The sequence below is a fragment of the Panthera tigris genome, chromosome C2 (assembly GCF_018350195.1).
Source record: "Panthera tigris isolate Pti1 chromosome C2, P.tigris_Pti1_mat1.1, whole genome shotgun sequence".
Classification (NCBI taxonomy): domain Eukaryota; kingdom Metazoa; phylum Chordata; class Mammalia; order Carnivora; family Felidae; genus Panthera; species Panthera tigris.
In genome coordinates this window covers 148,255,772-148,268,742 of record NC_056668.1, presented here as the reverse complement: position 1 = coordinate 148,268,742, position 12,971 = coordinate 148,255,772, and the positions used below count along the sequence as shown (strand labels likewise).

General features: G+C 40.0%; 1 protein-coding gene across 15 annotated transcripts in view; it reads right to left on the bottom strand.

The window, feature by feature from the left end:
• Window positions 1-12,971, bottom strand: part of ULK4 (unc-51 like kinase 4) — a 571,537-nt gene that overhangs the window by 409,762 nt on the left and 148,804 nt on the right. For all 15 annotated transcript variants that reach the window (XR_006222024.1, XR_006222025.1, XR_006222026.1 and 12 more), the window contains one exon: window positions 8,422-8,549. Coding sequence is in view for 12 of the 15 variants with exons in the window: in XM_042998368.1 (XP_042854302.1) it covers window positions 8,422-8,549 (128 nt within the window). In the remaining 3 variants the exon portion in view is untranslated. The remainder of the gene's footprint in view (window positions 1-8,421; window positions 8,550-12,971) is intronic.

The window sequence follows — 12,971 nt, the reverse complement described above, 5'->3', positions numbered from 1 at the left end:
GCACTGTGAAATCCTATCTCTGCTGGTTTCTCTTAGAATGAGGAATAACGATGTGCATTCCTCTTACAACGAGGAAACTTGTGCATATATTGGTAGGTTTAAGGGTCCCTCATTCGTTTCTCCGTGAACTGTCTCTTCATAACTCTAATCTCTGCTTCTGCCATATCACTCTACCTGTTGACGAGTTTTGGCTTCTGCACCCCATGTGAGAGGCTTCTCTTAAATATCTAGTGATTCTTTTTTATATACATTTTGTGTATTTATTTTGAGAGACAGAGAAAGAGCGCGTGTGCAAGCAGGGGAGGGGAAGAGAGAGACAGAGAGGGAGAAACCCAAGCAGGCTTCCCACTGTCTGCACCGAGTCTGATGCAGGGCTCAATCCCACAAACTGTGAGATCATGACCTAAGCTGAAATCAAGAGTTGAACACTTAACCCACTGAGCCACCCATGCGCCCCAAATACCTGCTGATTCTTGATTGTCCATTTATGTTTTTAAATGATGCACTGAAGTGTTGTTGGGAGGTGTATGTGCAGGAGCAGGACTTAACACGGATGGGCTCCATTCCGAGAATGGGGGGAAGGTTTCACTGGATGCAGAAGGGGCCATCCAAACGGCAGCCCCTGTGGGGGCTCTTACTGGGATTTGGCCACCTTCCCAGAGATGAATCTCCAAATTCTGGCCAATAGTGCGTAAGCCAGGCTGCCAACAGTCTGCAATCGCAGTAAAATAGGGGGTGGAAGGCCTCACCCTTCCGAGTAATCAGACGTTCATACAATCCTCAGACTTCTCACAAGGCACCTCATCTCCCTCTTACCTATACGTGAAAATACCCAGATTGGCACTATCCAGAATGTATCTCAAGTCTCCTGCCGTGGCAGAAGAGGCAGAGTCTCCTGGACGTTTGGGGGGGGAGGGGGGCGCTGGGAATCCACTCTCCAAGCAGATCCCCCATCATTCCTGTCTTGAGTCTCCCCCGCCCCTCACCACGGCCAAAGGTAGCAGCACCTCTCATTTCCAACCTTTCCAGAGTTCTGACATAGTCATCGGTGTCCTCACGGCTTTCGTCTTGCAGACAAAAAAGGATGTCAGCAATCTCCATTCTGCTAAATTAGCAAGCATCCATCTGTCAGCTTTCCGGCGTCCAAACTACAAAGGTGAGGTGACAATGCTCATCGGCTGTAGCCATCTTTCCCTTTGCCCTTATGGTTCTGTGACTTTCTCCTTCCTCCACCTGCAGGAGAGAGCACGTTCCGGCAGAAGACGGCTGCTAACACCTCTCCGATTAGAAATCCTCCATCGGTTCCCTCCTGCCCCCGGCAATGCGGGCAACGAGGTCTCCCGGAACTCTGCTCTGTCTCTCCTACTGTCCTCACGGACCCGTCCGGGTCTCTGCCCTCGGCTCTGTGTGCTTCGGCCTGTTCTTTCACACTGCCTTTCAAAGCACGAAAAGCATCCCCAGCAGAGGCCACGCTCTTTCAGCTCCTCTGCCGCACTTGCACAAACTGCCTCTCCACAGAGTTTCCATTACTCGTTTGCTGAGATTCCGTCTGTCCCGTTCGTTCTGCCCCAGTAAGAGCTGCCTGTTCTTGCTCTGTCTCCTCCAAGTACAGCGTCTCTCTCAGTGGACTCCGACAGATCTGCTTCCTCGTGACTTCTTCACCTACTCGGCACCTGACCAGGACAGCGCGTGGCCAAGAAGCAGGTGGCGAGAGGGAGCTGCTCTCTTTAGGAGCGAGGAAATGACATCATGGGCCTGCAGCCTCACTGACGGGGGCAGACTGGCCCCCATTCAGTCCTGCTCCAGATCTCCTGGGAACAGGCACGCCCGGCCCCCACAACCACGCACAGAAGGCGTCTGCGTTTTGCACCTGCCGACGCCGAAGCCCCAAGGTCTCCCGTTCACCGAGGTTTAGAGGATACCGAGCCATCTCTGCCACACAGCACGGGAAGAACGGAGCCCGTCCTCACCTCTCCAGCAAAGCCAAGCCTCATCTTCCAGGCTCCTTCTCTACACGCATCCTGCTCACCGTGTTGCTCCAGAGAGAGCAGACACACACAAATCACAGCAATTTTCTGAGAGGACCGAACGGTTCACGCCCTGGCTATGACGGTCTGAATGGTTTAGTCGTTTCCAGTTAAAGAGTTTCTGCAGTTGGGGTTAAGAGTATTTGAGACAGAGAGATCGGAGTCGCTGTCAGAAGAGATTCTTAAAGTGACCAGAAGGCTGAACGATCGGAGGAAGCCAGCCATGAAAACATCTGGGGGAAGAGCATTATGGGCACAAGGAACAGCACCAGGGAAAGGCCCTGCGGTGAGCACAGTAGGCTTACTGTGTTCAAAAAGCAACAAGAAACACCATGTAACTGGAATGGAGTGAGAGCCAAGGAAAGTCAAAGACGACACAGGCTAAGAGGTGGGCAGGGATTAGAGGAAGGAGGGCAGAGGAGGCCATGGTAAAGAGCAGGGCTATCATCTCAGGATGACAGGATATTATCAGAAGAGTCTGAGCAGGGAAGAAACAAAAGCTGATTCACACTGTCTACAAGACTCTCTAGTCACTATATGGAGATCAGACTGTGAATCCGAGAAACGATGTAAGAACATCTGTTGAGAATCTATGTTATCTATCCTGGGGAAGATGATGGCAGACACACAGAGTAGAGGAAGCGAAGCCAGCGGAAAGAGACCCTTACAAATAGACAAGAACAACTACTACTTTCGGCTCTAGTGGACTAAGGATGCATGCTCCCATTTAAAACAACTACAAGGGGCGCCTGGGAGGCTTGGTCGGTTAAGCATCCGACTTCGGCTCAGGTCATGATCTCACAGTCTGTGAGTTCGAGCCCCGGGTCAGGCTCTGTGCTGACAGCTCAGAGCCTGGAGCCTGCTTCAGATTCTGTGTCTCCCTCTCTCTCTCTGCCCCTCCCCTGTTCATGCTCTGTCTCAAAAATAAATAAACGTTAAATAAATAAATAAATAAATAAATAAATAAACAAATAAATAAATAAAACAACTACAAAATAGACACAATACACGGAACATCGGTTTTCAAGACGCTGGACGTGAAACAAAGCTGGACAGTGATCTCTGAGACACAGAAAGAAAGAAGCCTCTGTAGGAGCCTCTATATCCCCTCCACTTAGACCTGATTAACCTGCAACCTAAGGACATACTAAACGGCAAATACCAAGGAAGAATCTTGACTTCCAAGTGATGGATGCTCAATTAAAATTACATGCTCATAAATTAGCACTGGTATGTGACTACTAGTATCTATCTACAGGAAAAGGAATTTTCAAAGATCAGGTGCATAAAATTGTACTAGCAATCAGCACTAACGTACACATTTTGCAATCACCGCTAACGTTGACATTTACAACTGATTTGACGAGGAGGACGCTAACTTTGACCCCTAATTAAGCAAAATGTTACCTATCCCTCAGAAAAAGAATTGTGTTCTTCTCATTTGTAGACCTGTATTACAAAAAAAAAAAAGCTATATTCCTTTGTTAGTATATTCTTTACTATGTCAATTTAAAAATCTGTGGATATTTGTTTTCTCTCATTATAGAAGTACATTCATCAATTAAAAAAATTGTGGAAATTTGTTTTCTCTTCTTACATAAATACAGCTATAATAGCCACAATTTTGGATCTTACCTCATAAATCCTAACATAGTTAATCTCTATAGGAAAAAGTTTTCGCATCTCTAATCTAGATCAATCTCAGCAATGCTAGGGTCTCCTGAGTATTCTACAATAAGGAGAAAGCTAGATCAAGAAACAGACATTCCATATGGTATTCTTCAAAAATCCATGTGTTCAAGGTTCCTCTGAGGTGTAATGGAGCATGAACCAGTCCAGAAGATGTTAATCAGGAAGCATCAGAGCATGAAGGGAATCTCAGGAGCATCAGGACAACTTCTCCTTTTAGAGGAAGGAAGTGGAACCTAGGGAGACTGAGGATCTGCCCAGCAAAGGACCACTCCAGAAATCCTCCTGACTCTGCCTCCTGCCCCACTTCTGTAGACTGTCTGGGCTTCAGTGGCTCATTCCTGAATCTTACAAAAATGAAAAATGACCAAACCACCAGTCAAGAATGCCTCTCAAAGATGCAAACAAGAACCAACTTTAACACCCTGCCTTGGATTATCCTCACATCTAGGGAACTCCAGGTATTTCCCACCAACCAGCTTCAGTTCCACAGGTCTTCTCTTCATCGTTGGTGTTTCCCAGATGATGGTGTTAAGTGAAAAATTAAGCCCTTAGAAAAGTCTAGGGGGAAAAAAAATCAATATCGAGTATATAGAGGCCAAGAAATACGACTAAAATTAATAAATCCCACCTGATCGTGGTAAATAATTCTTCTAATATACTGTTGGATCTGGTTGGCTAGTATCTTTTTGAGGATTTCTGCATCCCTGTTCATCAGGGAAATTGGTCTCTAGTTCTCCTTTTTAGTGGGGTCTTTGTCTGGTCTTGGAATCAAGGTAATGCTGGCCTCAAAGAATGAGTGTGGAAGTATTCCTTCCATTTCTATTTTTTGGAACAATTCAAGAGAATAGGTGTTAACTCTTCTTTAAATGTTTGGTAGAATTCCCCTGGAAAGCCATCTGGCCTTGGACTCTAGCTTTTTGGGAGATTTTTGATTACTAATTCAATTTATTTACTGGTTATGGGTCTGTTCCAATTTTCTATTTCTTCCTGTTTCCGTTTTGGTAGTTTATATGTTTCCAGGAATTTATCTATATCTTCCAGATTGCCCAATTTATTGGCATATAATTGCTCATAATATTCTCTTATTATTATTTGTATTTCTGCAGTGTTGGTTGTGATTCTCTTCTTTCATTCTTGATTTTACTTATTTGGGTCCTTTCCGTTTTTCTTTTTGATCAAACTGGCTAGGGATTTATCAATTTTGTTAATTCTTTCAAAGAACCAGCTCGTGGTTTCATTGATCTGTTCTACTATTGTTTTTTTATTTCGACAGCATTGATGATTTCTGCTCTAATCTTTATTATTTCCTGTCTTCTGCTGGTTTTGGGTTTTATTTGCTATTATTTTTCCAGCTGTTTAAGGTGTAAGGTTAGGTTGTGTATCTGAGACCTTTCTTCCTTCTTTAGCAAGGCCTGAATTGCTATATACTTCCCTCTTATGACTGCTTATGCTGCATCCCAGAGATTTAGGACTGTCATCTTATCATTTTCATTGGCTTCCATGAACTTTTTATTTTCTCTTTAACTTCATGGTTACCTGTTCATTCTGTAGTAGATGCTCCTTAATCTCCCAGTATTCGTGGTCTTTACCAATTTTTTCTTGTCTGATTTCGAGTTTCAGAGCATTGTGGTCTAAAAATGTACATGGTATGATCTCGATATTTTTGTACTCATTGAGGGCTGATTTTGTGGCCCAGTATGTGATCTATTCTGGAGAATATTCCATGTGCACTCGAGAAGAATGTGTATTCCTCTGCTTTAGGATGAAATGTTCTGAATATATCTGTTAAATCCATTCGGTCCAGTGTGTCATTCAAAGCTATTGTGTCCTTGTTGATTTTCTGCTTATATGATCTGTCCATTGCTGTAAGTAGAGTGTTGAAGTCCCCTACTATTATGGTGTTGTTATCAATGAGGTTTTTTATGTTTGTGATTTATAGATGTATATATTTGAGTGCTTCCACATTGGGGGCATAAATGTACAGAATTGTTAGATCCTCTTGGTGGATATACCCCTTAATTATGATATAATGCCCTTCTTCATCTCTTGCTATAGTCTTTATTTTAAAATTTAGATTGCCTCATATAAGCATGGCTACTCTAGCTTTCTTTGGGCGACCATTAGCATGATAGATGGTCCTCCATCCCCTTACTTTCAATCTGAAGGTGTCTTTAGGTCTAAAATGGGTCTCTTGTAAACAGCATACAGATGGATCTTGTTTTCTTATACATTTTGTTACCCTGTGTCTTTTGACTGAAGCATTTAGTCCGTTGACATTTAGAGTGAGTACTGAAAGAGAGTAATTTATTGCCATTGTATTGCCTGTAGAGTTGGAGTTTCTGGTGGTGTTCTCTGGTCCTTTCTAGTCTTTGTTGCCCTTGGTCTTTTTTTGTTTGTTTCATCTTTTCTCCCATCAGAGAGGCCCTCTTAAAATTTCTTGTAGGGCTGGTTTAGTGGCCATGAACTCGTTTAGTTTTTGTCTGGGAAACTCTTTCTCTCTCCTTTTATTCTGAATGACAGCCTTGCTGGATCAAAAATTCTTGGCTGCATATTTTTCTGAGTCATCACGTTGAATATATCCTTTCTGGCCTGCCAAGTTTCTGTGGATAAGTCTGCTGTGAACCTGATCTGTCTTCCCTTATAGGTTAAGGAATTTTTTTCCCTTGTTTTCATAATTCTTTCCTTCTTTGTGTATTTTGTGAATTTGACTAGGATATGCCTTGTTGGTGGTGGGTTTTTTTTTGAATCTAATGGGAATTTTCTGTGCTTCTTGGGTTTTGATGTCTGTGTCTTTCCCCAGGTTAGGAAAGTTTTCTACTATGATTTGTTCACATAAACCTTCTACCCCTTTTTCTCACTCTTCATCTTCTGGGACTCCTGTCATTCAGATGTTGTTTCTTTTTAATAAGCCACTGAGTTCTATAATTCTTATATTGTGCTCTCTTGCCTTAGTTTCCCTCTTTTTTTTTTCTGCCTCATTATTCTCCATAATTTTGTCTTCAATATCACTGATTCACTTCTCTGCTTCATCCATCCTTGCCACCATGGCATCTAAACAATCCTAAAATTTGTATGGAACCAGAAAAGACCCAAAAGGCCAAAGCAATCCTGAAAAAGAAAACCAAAGCTGGAGGCATCACAATCCCAGACTTCAAGATGTATTACAAAGTCGTAATCAAGACAGTATGGTACTGGCACAGAGACCCACAAACAGATGGCCAACTAATCTTTGACAAAGCAGGAAAGAATATCCAAAGGAAAAAAGATAGTCTCTTCAGCAAATGGTGTCGGGAAAACTGGACAGCGACATGCAGAAGAAAACCTAGACCACATTCTTACACCATACACAAAATAAACTCAAAGTAGATCAAAGACCTAAACATAAGACAGGAAGCCATCAAAATCCTAGAGGAGAAAGCAGGCAACAACCTCTTTGACCTCAGCAACTTCTTACTCAACAGGTCTCCAAAGGCAAGGGAAACAAGCAAAAATGAACTATCAGGACCTCATCAAGATAAAAAGCTTCTGCACAGCAAAGGAAAAAATCAGCCAAACTAAAAGGCAACCAATGGAATGGGAGAAGATATTTGCAAATGACATATCAGATAAAGGGCTAGTATCCAAAATCTATAAAGAACTTATCAAACTCAACACCCAAAAACCAAATAATCCAGTGAAGAAATGGGAAAAAGACATGAAAAGGCACTTCTCCAAAGAAGACATCCAGATGGCCAACCGACACATGAAAATATGCTCAACATCCACTCATCATCAGGGAAATACAAATCAAAACCACAATGAGATACCACCTCACACCAGTCAGAATGGCTAAAATTAGTAACTCAGGCAATAACAGATGTTGGCAAGGATGCGGAGAAAGGGGAACCCTCTTTTACTGCTGGTGGGAATGAAAACTGGTGCAGCCACCCCAGAAAACAGTATGAAGGTTCCTTAAAAAATCAAAAACAGAACTATCCTATGACCCAGCAATTGCACTAGTAGATATTTAGCCAAAGGATACAGATGTGCTGTTTCAAAGGGGCACATGACCCCAATGTTTATAACAGCACTATTGACAATTGCCAAAGTATATAAAAAGCCTAAATGTCCACCAACAGATGAATGAAGAAGATATATGTACAAATATACATATACATACACACACACACTCATAATGGAGTATTACTTGGCAATCACTATATACACATATACACCACACACACACATGCACACACACACAAAATGGAATATTATTTGGCAACCAAAAGAATGAAGTCTTGCCATTTGCAACAACATGGATGGAACTAGAGTGTATTCTGCTAAGCGAAATTAGAGAAAGACAAATACCATATGACTTCACTCATATGTGGAATTTAAGATACAAAACAGATGAACAGAAGGGAAGGGGAGCAAAAATAATATAAAAACAGGGAGGGGGACAAAACACAAGAGACTCCTGAATATAGAGAACATACTGAGGGTTACTGGAGGGGTCATGGGTGCGAGGATGGGCTAAATGGGTAAGCGGCATTAAGGAAGACACTCACTGGGACGGCACTGGGAATTATGTGTAGAGGATGAATCACTGGATTCTATTCCTGAAATTATTGCACTATGTGCTACCTTGGATATAAATGAAAAAGTAAATAAAAATAAATAAATAAAACAAGTTGCAAATTGAAACCATCAGAGAAAATCATACCTCGCTTGGCAGCCGAGCAGCAGCATCTCATGGTTATGAATCAAAATATATAAAAGAACGAGGAAGGCTTTTGCTCTAATCGAAGTTGATGGGCTGTCAAGTAAACGGATAATTGTAGAAACAAAATCCTGTGGAAGAATTTAAAATATTTTGTGAGAAAACATGAAATAAATAGAGCAGTCAACTATCAGGGTCAAGAGTTTACAATAAATAAACAGATGGCAGAAAATAAAATAATTTCAACTATTGTTATTGCATTCTTAATTTGTGCGGGAGTCTAACCAAAATTTTAGTATGTATTATCTCATTTAAACCTGGAAAGTAGCCATAACAAGGTGACAGTATTATTCTTAAAGAGAAAAATGAACCTTGAAAAGGTAACCAATGCACAAAGTTGGATTGAAATCAAGGCCAATAGGACAACAAAGCCCATCCATCTCTTTATCAATCAACCGCCCAACAGTAAGGGTGGCAATAAGTAATGAGAACAACTGGAAGTCACAACTGCATGTACCCATGAACCTCTGCACAGACCTGCATGTACAGAAAGCACATCTCTAGTCTACGCATCTAGTCTACACACCTGAAGTCCTACAGACATAAAATACTCAATACAGGACACAAAAGAAAAACCTGTATTCCTATAACATTCTTTAACAAAAGGCATAATACAACACAGAGGAATAAATACTAACATTAGCATTATTTTCACTTTGTTTCAGGTGCCTAATGACAGGCAAAAAGGAAATGCAGGCACACACACAGAGTTAATGAATACAAGCAGGCAGGAATACAGAATTATTAGCGAGATGGCCACACAGAGCAAGAGTGAAAGTTCCCCACAGTCCTTAAGAGAAGTAAGCACCTAGCAGTAACACTATTACGTCCAAGGTAAATGTAAGCAGCTCTTTTGCTATGCCACTGTCCTTTTACATTGGGTGCTACATTGCCAAACAAGAAGAATTTACAGCCAGGCATATGCTTTTATTTAAGGATGGAGATATACCTACGTATCTGTATCCATGCATGAATCTCACCTAATTTCTGAACCAAATAATCAAGCTAAGTCATCACCTGGGTAAAATAAAACCATAAACACCAAGGAATCTTTGAGTCATCTGTTTCCACCCCCCACACAAACACATAATTCCAAAACCACTCAAAGATCCACTAGTCTTAGACTGAAAAACTGTTCCAATTACAGAAGACTTCAAAGACATGATAACTGACTGCAATTCAAGATCTGGCAATTTTGTTTCACATCAAAGAACACAACTGGGATGATCGTGACATCTGAAAAAGTTATGTAGATGAGTTAATGTTAAATAAATGTTAACTTCTTTTTAAATTCATTGCCTGATTTTAGGGAATAGTCAGTAAACTGATTACAAGTAAAGGAGCATCAGGTCTGCAACCTCTTCTCAAACTGGTCACACGTGTACTTGCACACACAAGGTAAAAGACAAAAAGAGGAACTATAAAGCAAACATGGTAAAATGCTAACATTTTCTGAATGTGGATGAAGGGTATATTGCGATCCTTTGAACTCCACATCCAAAACTAAGCTCAGAACCTATCCTAAACATGATTCTCCCCCTCTGAGGATCATCAGCTCAAGACCATGCTTGAAAAACCTGAGCATCTTCCTTGACTCCTCATTCCTCCCATGTACAATTGATCCCCTGTTACTATGAGAATGATACCCCCACTGATGTTGCCTTATATTGCAATACACCATATTTTTCGATTACTAGAACATGTTTTATCTCACTTTGCTTTCTTCCATCTATCCTAGAAATCTTAGCCACAGTGATCTTCTCCCACAGCAAATATGAGTACATTATTCACCTATAAAATATTCTCCATAGTTCATGCAACTCCTAAGATGAAGCCAAAATTCCTTATCATGGCATACAAGGCTCTTCATGATCTGGTTTTTTATTACCTTCCCCAAATCACTTAATATACCACCATTCCTCTATATAACCCCCAACACTCACCCTAGGGAAATAAATCAAGAAAAGAGTATATTGAACACAGGAAAGAGGCAAAGGGAATCCCCAGATGATTTCCAGGGTGATAGCTATAAATGGGCACAGAGAGCACCCTACCCATATTGGAGTTGGTCAGAAGACTCCAGGAGAGATCTCCTTAAGGAGAAAAAAATGGACAGAATACCGAATGTATGGGAATGCAATCTGAAATTTAAAAGTGATGTAATAACATTCTGCTGAATGTTGAGCTAACCAAAATTAACAGAATGAGTGCATGTATGTGGCAGGCAGGGCCGAACGTCAGACTTGAAAACAAACTCCAAATGAATATAATATTTAAAAAATAACAAAAAAGGATGAAAAGATCTAGAAGAGGCTACAGGAGATAAACACATTAGATGTGTGTATCTAACTACTTACACACACACACTTACATACTTATACAAGCATTTATAGACATGAAAAAGGTCCAAACAGCTAATTATACAAGAAAACAAGTACAGACAATATACCTCAGGAACACAGAGGCAAAAATCCTCTACAAATATCAACGAGTTGAGTCCAACAATACATCAAAAGTATAAATTAAAAAATCACAAACAAGTCGAGGTTATCTCAGAAATGCAAGACTGGTTCAATATTTGAAAATCAATCAGTGTAATTCATCAGACGAAATAAGAAAAACCACATGATCTTATCAGTGGATGATGAAAAAGCATTTGACAAAATTCAACATGCATTCATGATAAAAACTCACCCAACTAGAACAGAAGGGAACTTCCTCAATGTGTAAAAGGGAATCTAGAGAAAAATTATAACTAACATCAAAATTAAAGGGGAAACACTTGATGCTTCCCCACCAAGACTGGGAATTAAACAACCATGTGCATTCCCATCACTCAGTGTTTTACTGAAAGTCACTGCCAGTGTGATAAGGAAAGAAAAATAAATGTCATTCACACTGGAATCAAAGAAATATTCTCAGAGATTGTGATTAGCTATGTAGAAAATCCCAAAGAATCTATAAAAAGGCTTCTACAACTAATAAGTTTAGCAAGATCTGGTGTATTTCTATACACCAATGATGAACAATTAAACAGCAAATTTTTAAAGTATCATTTTTCAATAACTAACGATAACAACAAAAAGAAATACAGGTATAAAACTAACAAGAAAGGTAGAGAATTTTTAAACTGCTAACTCTAAAAAATTAAGAAAGAAAAAATGTTAAATACATAAATAAGAGACATTCCATGTTCATCTATTCAAAAAAAAAAAAAAAACTCCAAGTTAATATGCCAATTTTCCCCCAAAGGGACCCATAGATTTATTGCAATTCTAATCAAAATAATCCCAACAGGATTTTCTGTAGATATAGACAAGCTAATTGTAAAATTTATATGGAAAGGCAAAGGAACTCACAAGCAGAACAATTTGGGGAAAAAAATACATAATCACACAATGATTTTAAGACATTAAAAAAAAAAAAAACCCTACGGTAATCAAAACAATGTGGTATTGACGAAAATGACAGGTTACACAGACCAAAGAAACAGAAATAAAGTCAATGATCTTAAGACAAAAGTACAATTATTTCGTTTAATTCCCACAATTCCATAAGGTAAATTATTACCTTTTATCAGACGAGAAAATGGTTAGAGGTGAAGAACAATGCACAAGGACTAGTTGTCGGACACTCACAATACTGCCATTCTTTCTCCAAATATTTTCTCAATTGCTAACAAGTAGGAAATCTAACCTGAGTTTCACTGAATTTCATGTTTACTTCCCTCCTGTCCAGGGCTTGTTGGGGAAATGTTAACATGCAACAAGAACAAGAGTAGATAATTAATAATCTAAGATAACTAAGCCATAGCAATACTATTATAATTATACTGAAGCTTATTTACATATCCTTTGTTTTACATCAAGGTTGAGGTCTTCTGGAGGAAAAACGTGGTTTTAATTAAATGTAAAATGGGTAGTTAAACCTCTATATTATATTTAACTGACTGTTTTCTAACCTTAAAGCATTGATTTGTTGAACCTAGAAAAGGAAACTTTCTAAGTAATTGCGTTAGAAACTTCTATAATTAATGTAATCAATCATAACCAAAGAATGTCATAATGTTTTAAAAATTAGAAGCCTTTACCATTGAAAATATTTGTTATTACAGTTTTACACTCTATGGGGTGCCTGGGTGGCTCAGTCAGTTGGGCATCTGACTTCGGCTCAGGTCATGATCTCACGGTCCGTGAATGCGAGCCCCACATCAGACTCTGTGCTGACAGCTTGGAGCCTGGAGCCTGGAGCCTGCTTCGGATTCTGGGTCTCCCTCTCTCTCTGTCCCTCCCCTGTTCAAGCTCTGTCTCTCTCAAATATAAACATTAATAAGTTTTTTTTTTTTTAAATAAGTAAGGCACTTCATATTGGCTTCTGAATTTGCTGGGTCTTGCTTACAACAAAATGAATTACTCTGAGTTTATCCTGGATGAGTCTCAAAGCAAGAGATTGGACTTTATTATTGGTTTCAGTCCTAATTTTAGAGATCTGGA